Raw genomic sequence first — 14,812 nt, 5'->3', positions numbered from 1 at the left:
ATAGTATAATATTTAATCACGCGTACTCGTAGCGCTATCTGGCATTGCGGTAGAGAATTAAAATGGTAGTCCGTGTTTCACATTGCAGAACTAACCTTCTTATAGGTATGTAAGCAAACTGAATCAAATGCATAGCGGCTTATGCGACAAGATCTATAAATAATTAGAATAATCATAATTTATAATATTATTAATATTCTTTTTATGGCACAGAAAAAATAAATGATTACATTTCGATGTAAGAAGAAATACATAAATTAAGAAGAAGTTGAATTCAAATGATAGCATCAATTTAACCTAACAAAATTTTTAAAAATGTTTCAAAGGTTTGTATAAAATTTGTTAAATATACTACAGTAATGAAAGATTTTTTTATGTAAGAGAAGATTTTCTAATTTCTCTTCTTCTTTTATTAGATATTTTTAGAAATATAATATATGGTATATTTAAAACATTGTAAATTTACAAGTTTTACTCTACTAATTAATAAATATGATTATTTTGTAGGTGTGTAAGTTTATGTTTAAATAATTTAAAGTTACAATCACATATACCTTCTAAATATGCGAGTACATTATCAAAAGTAGAAGCAAAGAAAAGAAGAAATGCTCTTTTCGATGAAGAGAAAAAAATGCAGCGAAGTGCCATAGGTAGAATAGAAAAAATAGAAGTTAAATATAAATCACCTACAGAAGATGTTGTTTTAATTATGAATAAAGATATTTCCACTCCTCACGATTGTGCCAAACATATTTCTGAAGGTGTTACTAATGTTTCTGCTTTGGCATTAGTCGATGGAAATCCATGGGATATGCATAAACCTTTTAAATCTGATTGCACCTTAGAACTTGTAAACATGATGAATCCAAAAATAAGTGTAATTAACTATGCTTTTTGGCGAACTTGTTCTTTTGTCTTGGGTGCTGTAGCTGATAATGCTTTTAAAGATGACTTGACAGTTCATTTACACAGTTTTCCAGTACCGGTAATAAAGTCTGGAAGTTTTGTATATGATGTATTTATTGATTTACCTGATTGGAAACCAACAGAGGCAGAATTAAAAGCTATGTCTGCTTTATTTGTTAAATTTATAAATAACGAGATGCCTGTAGAAAGACTCGAAACAACAGAATTAATCGCACAAGAAATGTTTTGTGATAATCCATATAAATATAAACAAATACCTAATATTGCTGCTAATAGTGTTGATAATAAAGTTACGCTTTATAGAATAGGAGATCATATAGACATTAGTAAAGGTCCAATGATAGGTAATACGAAGATAATAGGACGTTGCACTGTTTCTGCAATTCATAAATTAACATCAGATGACGGTGAAGTACTTTATCGTTTTCAAGGAGTCGCTATTCCTAAAGGAATTTATCTCAATCATTTTGCATATAGTATATTAGAGGATCGTGCTAGGAAATTAAACGATGCAATGTGGCAACCACAAAAAGATTTAGAAGAAGATTTTGCAGAAAATATACAAGTAGGCGTTAACAATTAATAAGTTTGTAAGTATTGTATAAATATATGTAAACTTTATAAACTAATTTTTTGTTAATTTGTTTTAATCCTATACTTTTTATTTTTTATTAATTAAAACTTTTATTTAGAAATTTTACTTAAGTATTTTAATGTTATTGGTAAAATTATATCATTTATTAATATTAAAAAGAAATATATATATATATATATATATATATATATATATATTTACTCAATAACTTAAATACAATTTTAATAACATTTTGTATAACTTTAATACTAAAATTTTCGGAAAAATCATAAATTAAAATATACATAAGTATATGTAAAAGTGTGACATTTTATAATAATGTTATTTATTGATAGATAAAAACTAAAATATTGTTGTATATATAAATTGATGTCTTTTCGATATCATTAGAATTTTTACAAAATACATTTCTAACAAAGTAGTATAAATAAACAGTGTAATCAAAATTTAGATTATACACGAATAAATAAAATATGACGAAAATTTGGATTCTTATTAATATTTAAAATATTATATAATAGATCATCATTGTAAATGATATCAAAATAATAAAATAATAATTGTTTCAATACTTTTTACTTATAGAAAGTTCATCTCAGTTATATAACAAGTGTATATTATTTTTCTTTATTTTTATATTATGATAAAAGAAAAAAAAATATACTTGTATAAATGTACTAAGAAGAATGATGCACATGACGAGAACTATTAAGCTCCCAAGTAAAATGTCCTGGTAATCTATTAGCGATTGAAGCAGGACACATGATATCGAGTTTTAAATAAAGCTCCAAATGATTAGGAGTTTTTGTATATATATCTAATTCATTAGACCGTAATAATGTTCTTACTGCAAAAGGTGCCAATTCTGATGAACATTTCAATTCAACAGCTATGACGAGATTGAAGCAAGATTTTTTCTGTATTTCTTCAATATTATCTTGCGCATTCTCGTGATCAATTACTGGCAAGGATTTGAATTTGTTTTCGTAAGCATACTTATTCATATTTCCATAATAAAAAAATTCTCCACCGTACTCTCCATAACCAGAATATGTGGATACTGGAGGCATTCTTGGAGGTGGTATCGATGGTTCCTATACATAACATTTAATCACTATTGTATATATGAAACTAGCAAAGTATTTATATTCTTATGTAAATTAAAAGAAAGTAGTTCAGGATACAGTAACATTATAAAATGTTACCTGAATAAGTACTTCTCGTTCATATTGCAAATTTTCATAATAATGTTCATTGACACTGACAACTAAACGACGTAGTCTAAGATACATAAAACGTTGCTGATCTTTCCATGAATTTTCGTCAAGTGTATTTGGAATTTTTAAACAAGTGAACCAAGCTCGTTTCATTTCATATTTTAATTTCATACTAATGATGTCATTTTTGATCCCTTCGTTAGACAATATATTGAATGATAAAACCTTACGTCCTTCTGCAAGACAATCTAGAACATCTACGGCTTTACATCCAGACACCAAAGCAGATCTAATTATAAAATTACCTTGTAAGTTTTTTTTAAATCTTTTTTATAGAAAAAAAGAAAAAAAAAGAACAGAATTACATTTAGAAATGAAAATATTGTATATTTATATTATATATTTCTTTATTTGATCATATATAAGTATATTTTTGTGTTTACCTATTCACTCTGCTTTCAGAAACTTTTTCAAAATAGTTCATAAAACGCTTGCAATCGGATATAAAACAAGCAATTCTAGAATCTGGTCCATGAGAACCAGATAAAGAAACTGGACAATTTACAGCACGATGAAGCAGATTATTTAAATTATCAAGTAGACCACCAGCATAGAAGCAAAGTCGTGAAAATTTCTCTGGTTTTGAAGGATGCGTATATCTCCAAGTTACAGCTCTGAGCATCTTGTATTGTGCCATGACTATTTCTAGAATATTGAATACTCTGCTGAAGGTTAGTAGGTCAGCACCTGTCTTAACTTTCCTTATCATTGTTTCTGTATGTTTCATTGCATTTTCAAGTTTTGTACCAGCCGAAAGGAATGCAGCATTCAAAACTATGGTAGCAACGTTTGAACAACGTCTGAAAATATCATTTAATCTTTTGATTGATTGATTGATTTATTTATTATTATTATTAAGTATAAATATTAATCGGTAATTACATTTGAAATAATAATTTATTACAAATGTAAATGATCGATTAACAGTTATTCCTGATAATAAGTAAATGAATGATGATAATAACAACGATTATATCAATGATGTTTTTTTTTTTATCAAAATGAGAAATGATTATATTTTAATGAATATTTGTTATTTTTCACCTGGACACTAAACGAACTGAAGTAGCTACATCATGTAGAGGTAATAAACGCAATACTATTTCTAAAACTTCTGGTGGAAGTGTGTCCAAGGTGTGATAATAAAAACATTCATTAGCCGTATGCTTGTGTACATTTTTCTGCTCTAAACAACATTTCGATGACGTTTTTCGACGCTTATTCGTGCTCATTTAAAAAGAAATCTTAATAACAGTTATCTTCTTAATGTCCAAATTTTTGTGGTGTTTGTTTTCTTTTTTTTTTCTTTCTTTCTTTCGAATATTGTATGTTTCAAATTAACATATTATTTTATTAAGATAATTATATCAATGTAATATGTTGTTTTATTAATGTCGAAAGATATATTCGTATTTTATTATCATTTAAAATCTATGAAAGTAAAAAAAATTAGTAAAAACTAAAATGTCATATATAATGTCTTTCGTGTAATAAAAACAAAAGAACTGCTGTTCTATGAAATAATTGCGTTCATTTTTATAATTATGCTTAAACACAATGAAAATTTCTACAAATATATATATATATATATCTATATATATAATGTGTGTTTAAAAAATACAAATTACAAATTTATTTGCAAATATGCATTATTATCTATAGAAATACAAAAATGATTCTTCAATATCAAATAAATTGTAAATATGATGAGATAGTATTTGCATTTCTATTAGGGTAATACTAGAGATGATACATTAAAAATTACGAATAATAAAGTTAATGACTCTGCTGGTATTTCGTCGACACATCGATATTAAAATTTTATTAAAATATTCTAGAAATAGTGCACAGCAAATAATGTTACATGTATTTGGTTTTTTTTCTTTTTTTTTTTTTTGTAATCTTTGTTATTTTTTTTTTTTTTTTTTTGACCGTAGGTGTGAATTTAAATATTTATTTTGTCTTTTCTCGATAACAAAATTTCTTATAAGGACTTTTCCGACGAAACAGAAACATCATTAATGTAATACATAATACATTGATTCTATTATTAAAAAATATATATATATATATAAGGAATATATATATAAAAAAAAAAAAAGAACAAAAAAAATATTCAATACGACAACACACATGAGAAATTGAAATTCGTTATATTGGTATAATTTGTCATCAGTGCATCTTCAGAAAACTAATTAAAGTTTCAACATAAAGTCTATTATATCTCTAGATACACATACAAGAGAAAAGCTTTTAATTAATACATTTGATACGTTTTTATTTAAGCTGTAAAGTTCACCGGCATCAAAAGAGTAAATTTAGCCTGATCAGCTGGCACTTCCTCGGATGCACACGGACTAATGCTATCCAAGAGATTTTGTATAGCACTCTGATTCCCGGGATGCTTTCTTTTGGTATGTTCGCGTCGGTGTTTCAATTCCTTAAACGTTTTTCCGCATTGTTCGCATACGTAAGGCCTCGCTGCTTCGTGGGAACGTACGTGTCCCTCGTAATGACTTTTTCTCACAAATTTTTTGCCACATTGGGCACAATCAAACTGATAACGACCTTCGTGAGCGGCTACATGAGAGCTCAATGTCCATTTAGTTTTGAATGTTTTTTGACAGTAATCGCACCTAATTTTAGACGCGGCTTTTGCTACTAGAAACATCGGCCATTTTATCAGACGATGTTGTTCTTCGTGGATTTTTATGTAATAAGAGCATCTCTTCGAGAAGGAAATCATCCTCCTTTTCATTTTGTTGAGCAATCGTTGCCTGAGCCGCTGCCGCTGCCGCCGATTGAGCTTGCAAAATAACGCTCGCGTGTTGCTTCAAATGTTCTTGCAAGTCGGCATCATTTTGAAGGTGTAACTGGCATATGGCGCATACACTTTTCGTCATTGCCTGAAATGTTCAAATCATATATATATATATATTTAGAAGATCAATCGATTGATACGACATTTACACAATGTTCAAAATAATTGAATCATTTAAGATTACCTTGTCATGCATAGCGATATGAGCTTTTAACTTGCTCTCATCCGAATATTTCTTCTTACAACGAGGACATGTGTACGTCTTAACGTTGGTCGTCTCCGCATTTCGAGGAACTTCCGTCTTGAATGACTCGTTCGTCCTCAAAGCAGACTCGTTAACGAGATTTTTTGGATATTCGAGACAACCACCAATGACCATGTTGTTTACTTTCTCATCTTCCGTTAACTTTTCCTTTCGCATTTCATGTCGCGCGATGTGACGCTTTAAATCGTGTGCTCTTGAAAATGCACGACCGTATCTTGCACAATTGGGATAAGGACAGCCTTTCGTCTTATCATTGCGAATTCGCGGTACAGGTTTAATCGTTAAAACTTGTTTAGAATCCTTACCGCAATCTTTACAGGATGCTTTTTCGACCTTTTGTCCGGAAACAGTGGCCAATTGAGCGGACAATGGTATCACTATGGAAATGGTTTCGTTCGAGCCCGGCGTCATTATCGGACCGACGTGTATTGTTGGCGGTGTAGTTAACGACATACCGTTGTTGTTGTTGTTATTATTATTATTATTATTATTATTATTGTTATTCCTTCTATTCATATTTTAATCAGGCACCAAAAAAAATCCTTTTATATCATCCAGACAGTAGCTTAGAATCATCTATTTTCGTACCTGAAATATAAATATTTTCAGCATACAAATAAACAAACAAACTAACTAATTAATGGAAAGAGAAGAAGAATTGTCTATTTTCAAACGTATGTATGCAGTATATATAAGGTGAGTCGTCTAATTTGTAACAATTTGATAAATATTATTAAAAAATAGAAATATTATTGTTACCTGTTAAAAAAAAAAACAAAAAAAAAACGTTTTTTTAAAATTGACTTGACAATTTTGTTCATTCGATATCCCTTCTAAGTTACCGAGATATTGACTTTTAACAAGTTGAATGACTCACCCTGTATACACGGTGGGTAACATAAAATAAAACTATATAAGAAACACAGTGGAAAAAACGATTGACGATTATTTTAACTGATGGATGATGATGATAATAATAATAATAAGAACATAGAAAGAAAAATATGCGATTGAGGTAATACATTTAAATAATTACACGAATGAATTGTCTTAATCGATGTATTCTATAATCGAACGCATTTCGTATTACTAATTGCAAAGTTTAAAAGAGAGGCTCGCATAATCCAACACGTGAAGGTTATATACAAGGTTCGAATCACCGTTTCTCTACTGATTTGAATTCATTTATAGTCGGCATCGAAAAGAGCACCGTTACCAAGGTATTCAACTTCGCGTGAGAATAAATATAAACGTTCTAACGTTCTGTTACGTTACGATGCAGAATGTAAAAGACGCCAGCCATTTTGAATCAATTCACGATATTCGTAAAAACCCTTCTTCTTCTTCTTCTTTTTTTTTTCCTTTTTCCTTTCTTTCTTTCTTTCTTTCTTTCTTCGACGTAAGTACCTATTAATCCTCGTTAAATAATAATAATAATAATAATATTCATTAAAAAGTACCTTGTATTTTGAATTCCATTGGAAGAAAATCTAATTAAACTGTAAATATAACGTTTTACTACTAAAAAGAATCACGAGAAAAGGAAAAGAAAAGAAAAGAAAAGAAAAAAAGAACACACAAAAAAAAAATGTCTCTAATATTTATCGAAGTATTTTTACAACGCCGTATTCTTACTTCGTGTTACGAAGAGAAACACAAGTCAGCGCGTCCGTTTTCTCCCTTCCGAGGGATTCCCTTCGGAATAAAAGGCTTCCCCCGACGAGCTTCTTTTCCCTTTTTCTCTCTCCCTCTCTCTCTCTTTCTACCGTTCGAGGAAACTTTTCATCTAGTATCTCTCTCGTCCCTTCTCTTTTCCATTTTCGCATTGAGCGCGTCTGCACGTGCAGCAATCGTCATAGTTGTGTGTTCCCTTCCACCATGAGAAACCGATTCCTATATTCCTTCGCGTCCTTTCCCCCTGTTCCTGTCACTCTCTCTCTCTCTCTCTCTCTTTCTCTCTTTTGCGGTCAATGTCGCGTTTCGAACCTTTGCATTTTTTTCTTTTTTTTGTTTTTTCTTTCGTTTCTCCTTTACTTTCTCGCGGATATATTATGTTTCTAGATTAGAATCCTATAGGTATTCGAAAAACAACGGAAATAAGGAATGAGGGAGGAAAAAAGACAAAAAAAAAATAAGAAAGAAATAAATAAAGAAAGAAAAAGATAGATAGATAGATAGATAGATAGAGAGAGAGAGAGAGAGAGAGAGAGAGAGTAAGTAATAGATTTTAGCTACGATCTCTTTTGGAATTGAAACATGCTTTTACGATGAGTCGACGTTACTGCAACACTGTCTCTCCCTTTCTCCATACTCTTTCTCTCTCTCTTTCTTTTTCTTTCTCTATATTTCTTTCTTTTTTCCTCCTTCTCTTTCTCTTTTTAACAAATAATATGTACACTCTTTTTCTTCTCGCGATGATTCTCGTCTTTCACTTCTCTTTGCTCCTCCCCCCCCTCCCTATCCCCCACCACCCCGCGACAAATCGTTTCTAAACACTTTTTTTTTTTGCTTCTTTTCTTTCCCCACCTAGGTTTTTCTCGAAGAAATGACGGTCTCTCTCTCTCTATCTCTCTCCCTCACTTTCCTCAGAGCTCGATGAAAGTGTCCTACTGATTGAGAACAACATACACTCTCACTCCCGACTGTACCGCTCGCTACGGACGCGAGAAGTGGAGTGTATTCGTGGTTCGTCGTTGCTTCCTACCCTCCCCCTCTACCGCCGCTCCCATTCTACCCTTAGCGTCCCTTTCTGACCGACCACGATGACGTAGAGTTAAATGCTGATCACGTGACCAGTCCCTCCCCCTTTTTGACTTGCGCGGGATAAATCTGTGAATTTGAAAATATCTATAAGTGATTTTAAATCCTGTTTAAATATAAATTTCAATATATTATTTATATATATATATATAAATTTTTTTTTTATAAAATAAGAACCAAAATCGTAATGTTAGATTTGTTTGTGTTTTTTTTTCTTTTTATAAAAGTAAACTATATATATTTATGATTAAATTCGTATTGTATGAGTTACACGCGTTATGGTTAACATTAAATGGCACACCCACTTTTTTATTCTCCCCGGGGAAAAGAATTCTATGCTTAATCAACTAATGGTATAAATTAGTATTTTACTTCGAAAAAGATTCTACTTAATAGTAAAATTTGTTTTATATTATTATTGTATGATATTAAAAATATGATACGTATGATGACTCTATAAACAAGGCAAAAAAATTGTACTGTTACGTTTAATTAGTCTGAAGATATTTCTATCATCTTTCCTATGCAAATGAAACCGTAATACTGACAATACCAGGTGTACGATAACGTAATAGGAAATCTAATGTAATTAGTAATTTCTAATTAGTATGATAAGTGACACATAAATATCATTGAAACACAAGGGAGAATATATGTATACATATTATTAATTTACTATATTGATTAATATCAGATTAGTTTGATTAGTAATTAACTTTTATGATTACTTATTGCATGATATTTTTATGATTATTCTAGTGAGATAACTAATACTATAGAATTAATATTGTATAATATTAAATAATTGGATATCTGGATGACATGGACCTGATGCACTTACTGTTCTATAACTCTTAGAATTTAATTACGTTATTAAACCCATAAACTTAGTATCAAAGGGTTCAAACTTGACCCTTCAGTTATAAATTTTTATCTATAGTTATATCAATAGAAAATATACGATATATCAGATTGATGAAAAAATCATTATTAATTCTTAAGTATCGAATTTAAAGATTCATATGATTTATAAATGTAATAATATCTCGCTTTTCATATTTTTCTTACATACATTACAGCAGTAATAAAAATGAATATACAGAAGGTAATAGAGTTACTTGAACTATACTTATTGTCTAGTTGAAACAATAATACTGAATACGATTTTTTGTTTCAGCCAATGCATCGAGTAAGCTTAATTGATAGAAGCTCATAGGCTTTCCTGGGTAGAGTGTCTCGTATTAGGTTAATTAATGTATTCACTTCGATGTAATAATATGTATCTACGTAGATACTTAGGCTGTACTACCTACGCTATCTATAAATCGATATTTCTAATTTCATCGAAGAAGCACAATCACTTTGGTTGTTGCATACATAATATTGATGTTACGCAACATTTCTATGAAAACGGTTCTTTGAGTTCGTAATACTTCCTATATAAATGCAGATCTTCTTGTATCGAGTATGAAAATGAATATCAATCACAATAGTATAGAGAGACGAATTTTTCCATTTGTCGGCAAATAGCTTTTCTTCGAAAGTTAAAAAAGAAATTTTATCCTTGCTGTTTTTTCAATTTTCCATTGGATTTGATCCTTCTTTAAATTAGTCAACAAACATCTCTTTTATCATACATCGTGAAAGTTAAAAATAAAACAAATTATTATCTTATTAAATAATAGTAATGAAGAGATTGAAAAGATTCTCTACAAAAATTTGTAATATCATTTTTAAATTACGAGATGACGCATGCATACGTGCATATATTCACACAAACATAAATACATATATACATACATATACGCTCAAATTAAATATTATTTATGAATTGTAAATAGAGAGTTTGCTTTGTGTATGATTCATTCACAATGAATTATAATTTATTAACGTTACTATCAACGTTACTAGTAACGTTATTATCATTGTCGATAATATTTCTTATCCAATTCAAATAGTGTTGTATCCTAGTGTAGACGTCAGGATATCCTGGACGAGCACAACCAGAACCAAACGAAGTAACACCGACTAATTGCCAGACGCCATCCGAACGACGGCATTGTAGGGGTCCTCCAGAATCTCCCTGATGCAAAAAAAAAGAAAAGGTAAAGTAAAACTGTTTAAAAATGATTCAACGTTTACCGATTATGTTAATGGCACTAATACCATAAGCACACTGTTACCACGATATTTTATTATGTGAAAGCGTAAGAGAAGGCTAATCAGAATTGAATTAGCACTTTCGAAACATAAAACATGCTCTATTACTCGTTACAAGATCCGATTCAGTGTAAACGAGTCTACTGATGCGTCGTATGATCATTAAAATCATTTATTTTATGAAGATAGATCGATTAGACTGATCGTTGCGCTAATATTTTTACAAAAAAAAAAAAAAACATTACATTTGCTGTAGAGATATAGAGAAAGTACGGTAAGGAAAAGCAACATCATTTTCTCGATGGTGTAGGTATCCTTTTACTTTGCTTTTATGTATTTTTCCTTATCTCTTATTTTACTCGCACGTCAATATAATCGAAATGTAATTTCAAATGAGCAATGTTAATTTTACGAAAGGCGCCATGGTACAATTTGCTTAAGTGAATCGAAGAAAGACATTATGGACGGTAATCGCATTTGGTTCAATTCGATTGGAAAATAGGACAGAGTGACAGGAGAAATTAATCTTAAAGAAGAAAAATGAACTGATTTAAAAGAATTTTTTGTCTGTTTATGTTCTCCGGAAATCATACGCCTATACTCACAACACAGCTTCCAGAAGAGCCATCAACGTGACCAGCACACAAATGACCATTAAGAATAGGAACAGATTTTCCATAAGCGTGTAAGCATTCCTCAAGATTTAACAATGGCACCGAAGCCTCAAGGAGTGCAGTTGAAAGAGATGGCGAAGGTCCATAACGACCCCAACCAGATGCTACGCAATTGGTATCGGTGAGTTCTTCCTCCGCCTCCGGAAGACATATCGTCTTCACTACCTTGGAAAGAGGTGCTGGTCTAGCAAGTTTCATCAGAGCTAAGAAAAGACCAACAAAATATATAATCGGTGTGTTCTACATATTTCTGTTTATTCAATCGCCTTAAATGCTTATTTGCTCGTATATTTGTACCTATTTATCGGATCGCGTGTTTGTTATTTTACCTTTCAAATCTGAGGTAAGTTCGTACAATTAATTAATTGATATTTCATTCTGTTGTTATTATTTTTTTCTTTTTTTTCTAATGAAACACATACTCACCGATATCGTGAACATAATTATTAAATCTTTCATGAAGTATCACTCGTTCGACAGGTAATCTGGCTGATCCACGACCACCGGAATCCAATTCCCATTCTCCTACCACAACAGTCCATAAGGCACCAATTGGAAGATTAAAGAGATCGCTAAGAGGAAAAAGAAGGTTGACGAAAGCACTTTTGTTATATTTGAAATTATTTTTATAAGATGCTAACTTGTGAATACAATGTGCCGCTGTAATGACCCATTTAGGATCGATGAGAACTCCACCGCACCAATGACCGATAAAACCTAATTTTGGGTGTAGCAGCTGAAGAGAGACTTGCCACGGCCAAGATCCTCTTCTGCTGGGTTTTCCATTGAAAATTCGTCCCGTCGTAGAAACAGCCGTTTCCCGATTGGAAGTCGTGGATGTAACTTTGTTCCTCCCAGAAGTTGTTGATCGTGGTTGCCTGTGAGACGCTGCTGGACATCCGCACTCTGTTATTTCAAAAACTTCGGTTCTTCCTTAATTGCCTTCTGCGAATTCTCACGCGAGACCGATCGAAATTTAATTCACATATCAGGATCAAATTTGAAATTTTCTCTTTTATTTATTTTTCTTTTTTTTTAAAGAGTTTAATTAAAGGGACCAAGTATAACATTGGCAACAACAATAAACATTGATAAAATGTTTTAGTTTAGTAAAAAAAGATTTGATATTATAAAATTCTTTCTAATAACAATTTTCTTTTTTTAGACAAAGTCAAGCACACGTAACTTTATCTGAACTTACTTAAATGATCGTCTCGAATGATTTTCACCATGGCGCAATCGACCACCGCGAAGAGGAAGAGAATAATCGCTACGAATTCAACGCGCAAATAATACATGTCCGTTGCACGTAAAATTGTTCGACGATTCTTACAAATCGATTTGAAAATATATACAAATGTGTCGTTACATATCGTTGTTATTACGTTAGTTTGATAGTTAATATCGTTAGTTTGAATTTCATTGTAATTCGCACACGAAATACATCCTTGACAATTAAATTAAACCTTCGCGATTTGATGTTTGACGCATCGAAGAAACGATAAGAATTTTATGATCGAAAAGAGACAGTGATAATATAATCCTTGCAACTGTCTTATTCGCATTCGTTTCGAGGAGAGATATCTCCGCGGGAAGAACTTGAAGAAAGTGAGCGCGTCCAAAGGAGCACCGCGATCGTGCCGAACGGATGCAGACTGCGAGATTGCAAGGAATGAATATCGTTCTTGCCACGAAAGTTCCTACATAGTATCCCCGTTTTTTCACTACTCTTTTCCTATCAAAGCGATCGGAACAAATTACTCTTTCGTCGTACGTACGACGTCTATCGAAATGTCCCCTCGAAACCACTTGAAATTTAACCGATTTTATATATGCAATAGTACACACATATTTTTATCTTCAAGACAATCTCTATACACAACAGGAACTGAAATAGAAATACAAACAATAAGTAAAAGTATATACATATATATGTACTTTTGCATAAAATGATGCTTTCAATTAAAAAAAACAAATAATAATGAGGAAACAATTGAAGGAAGTAGTTTAATTGTCAGAGAGATAATCGTTTTGTTAATGAACTTTCGCTGAGAAAAGGAAATTATCAGTTTCACTTCTTACGATCAACAAGTTCAAAGATATCAATGGTATACTATCGTTATTCAGGCCACTTTGATGTGGCTAAGAAAGCGAACAGGAATGACGAGTGGTTTGCTTTAAGTAAGTGAATGCTAAATGTATTGGCCTTTAAAATAAGATGCAAGCCAATTTCATTGATCAGTATTCATTTTTTGAAGGTTTTTGTTTTTGTTTTTTTAAATGATACAATCGAATCAATGTTCATTAAAAGATAAGACAGCAATTGATAGACAGGTAAAATTGTATTCGATCATTATACTTTTCTAACTGCTCGAATTAAACCGTTTGATTTATCGCTGTACCACTTTTTCTATGCGTAATTGCGTTTCGCTATACTTGGTTGGTCACGAGTCGAAGAAACGAACGAAGAAAGTTCATCAAAGTGGCTCGACGGCGTGCCATCCGTGTGTCAAATCCTTTCTTCCCGATTTGTTTCAATCCTAATCAGACGATCATTCTCGCGCGACCTCAAATCCATTAAACGCTTAAAACGCGTTTACTGTCACTGTTTTATAAAGTGAAACCAATGGAACGCGAAATTTACAGCCTCCCAACCATTTTCGCATAGAGAAAGTGAAACCGTATTCGTGTTTACGAAGAAAACAGAAGAATCATCTTGAATTATTCTCTTTAAGGCTTAAAATAACGTCGTTTCAATAGATCCAACTTTATATCGCGAAATTAATAACTTTGATTGTTTAATAATAATATACATACTACAAATTAAACGAGAGTTTCATTTTGGTTTATTTAATAAATAGTTTTCTTCTGTTTTTTTTTTATTCTTCAGATTTCTACTTATTTTCAATGTACATGTTTTAACCTTTTGCCAAGAAAAAAACTCTCTTTTGATCAATTTTATGGGATACTTTAACATTATGGTTTAAAGTATTGTGTACTTTCAAATTTAAAATAGTTCGATCTCATCGTACGTTTACAGAATTATCAAATGTTGAAGTATGCTTTAAAAATATCTGAAATGTTTAGATAATAATTTATTTTTTGCGTTGTAATTAATGTAATTATTATTACAAGAAAAAAAGAATTTCTTTTTTTAATATTTAATAAAATTGGATTAAAATAGTAGGAAATAAATCGAAATGATACAAACGATAGTTAAAGACAAAGTATATCGTTATATCAGGATTATTGTATAATTATTTAATTATTTGTATACAAATGTATACAATAAAATTAAAAAAAAAAAAAACAATTTATTTTCAAAAAAAGTTT

At 30.9% G+C, this 14,812-nt stretch overlaps 4 protein-coding genes across 5 annotated transcripts; 1 reads left to right on the top strand and 3 right to left on the bottom strand.

The window, feature by feature from the left end:
- Window positions 1-62: 62 nt before the first annotated feature.
- On the top strand, window positions 63-1,556 carry mRpL39 (mitochondrial ribosomal protein L39). Of its 2 annotated transcripts, XM_015317757.2 has the most exons (3): window positions 63-105; window positions 214-326; window positions 508-1,556. In XM_015317757.2, exons 2-3 carry the CDS (start codon window positions 316-318, stop codon window positions 1,508-1,510), a joined length of 1,014 nt encoding a protein of 337 aa, XP_015173243.1. In that variant the 5' UTR covers window positions 63-105; window positions 214-315; the 3' UTR covers window positions 1,511-1,556. The 2 variants fall into 2 exon arrangements, with proteins under 2 accessions (XP_015173243.1, XP_015173242.1); XM_015317756.2 differs by lacking the exon at window positions 63-105 and having other exon boundaries at window positions 112-326.
- A 140-nt stretch (window positions 1,557-1,696) lies between these two features.
- On the bottom strand, window positions 1,697-4,716 carry LOC107064820 (uncharacterized). The gene is made up of 4 exons (XM_015317897.2): window positions 3,844-4,716; window positions 3,183-3,599; window positions 2,728-3,028; window positions 1,697-2,616 (listed from the first exon to the last, which is right to left on the bottom strand). The coding sequence occupies exons 1-4, from the start codon at window positions 4,029-4,031 to the stop codon at window positions 2,200-2,202; spliced, it is 1,323 nt and encodes a 440-aa protein (XP_015173383.1). The 5' UTR covers window positions 4,032-4,716; the 3' UTR covers window positions 1,697-2,199.
- A 344-nt stretch (window positions 4,717-5,060) lies between these two features.
- On the bottom strand, window positions 5,061-7,664 carry LOC107064815 (uncharacterized). The gene is given in 4 exon segments (XM_015317882.2): window positions 5,061-5,458; window positions 5,460-5,705; window positions 5,805-6,473; window positions 7,521-7,664. Coding segments are annotated over 3 exon segments (1,221 nt in total). The 5' UTR covers window positions 6,402-6,473; window positions 7,521-7,664; the 3' UTR covers window positions 5,061-5,080.
- Window positions 7,346-12,711, bottom strand: LOC107064799 (chymotrypsinogen A). Its single transcript, XM_089177594.1, has 7 exons — window positions 12,681-12,711; window positions 12,121-12,412; window positions 11,906-12,051; window positions 11,411-11,682; window positions 8,412-10,728; window positions 7,521-7,955; window positions 7,346-7,384 (listed from the first exon to the last, which is right to left on the bottom strand). Exons 1-5 carry the CDS (start codon window positions 12,709-12,711, stop codon window positions 10,522-10,524), a joined length of 948 nt encoding a protein of 315 aa, XP_089033720.1. The 3' UTR covers window positions 7,346-7,384; window positions 7,521-7,955; window positions 8,412-10,521.
- Between the last annotated feature and the right edge of the window lie 2,101 nt (window positions 12,712-14,812).

The sequence above is a fragment of the Polistes dominula genome, unplaced genomic scaffold (assembly GCF_049000335.1).
Source record: "Polistes dominula isolate Pdom_NZ unplaced genomic scaffold, Pdom_raw_medaka contig_24, whole genome shotgun sequence".
Classification (NCBI taxonomy): Eukaryota; Metazoa; Arthropoda; class Insecta; order Hymenoptera; family Vespidae; genus Polistes; species Polistes dominula.
This window is presented reverse-complemented; position numbering and strand designations above follow the sequence as displayed.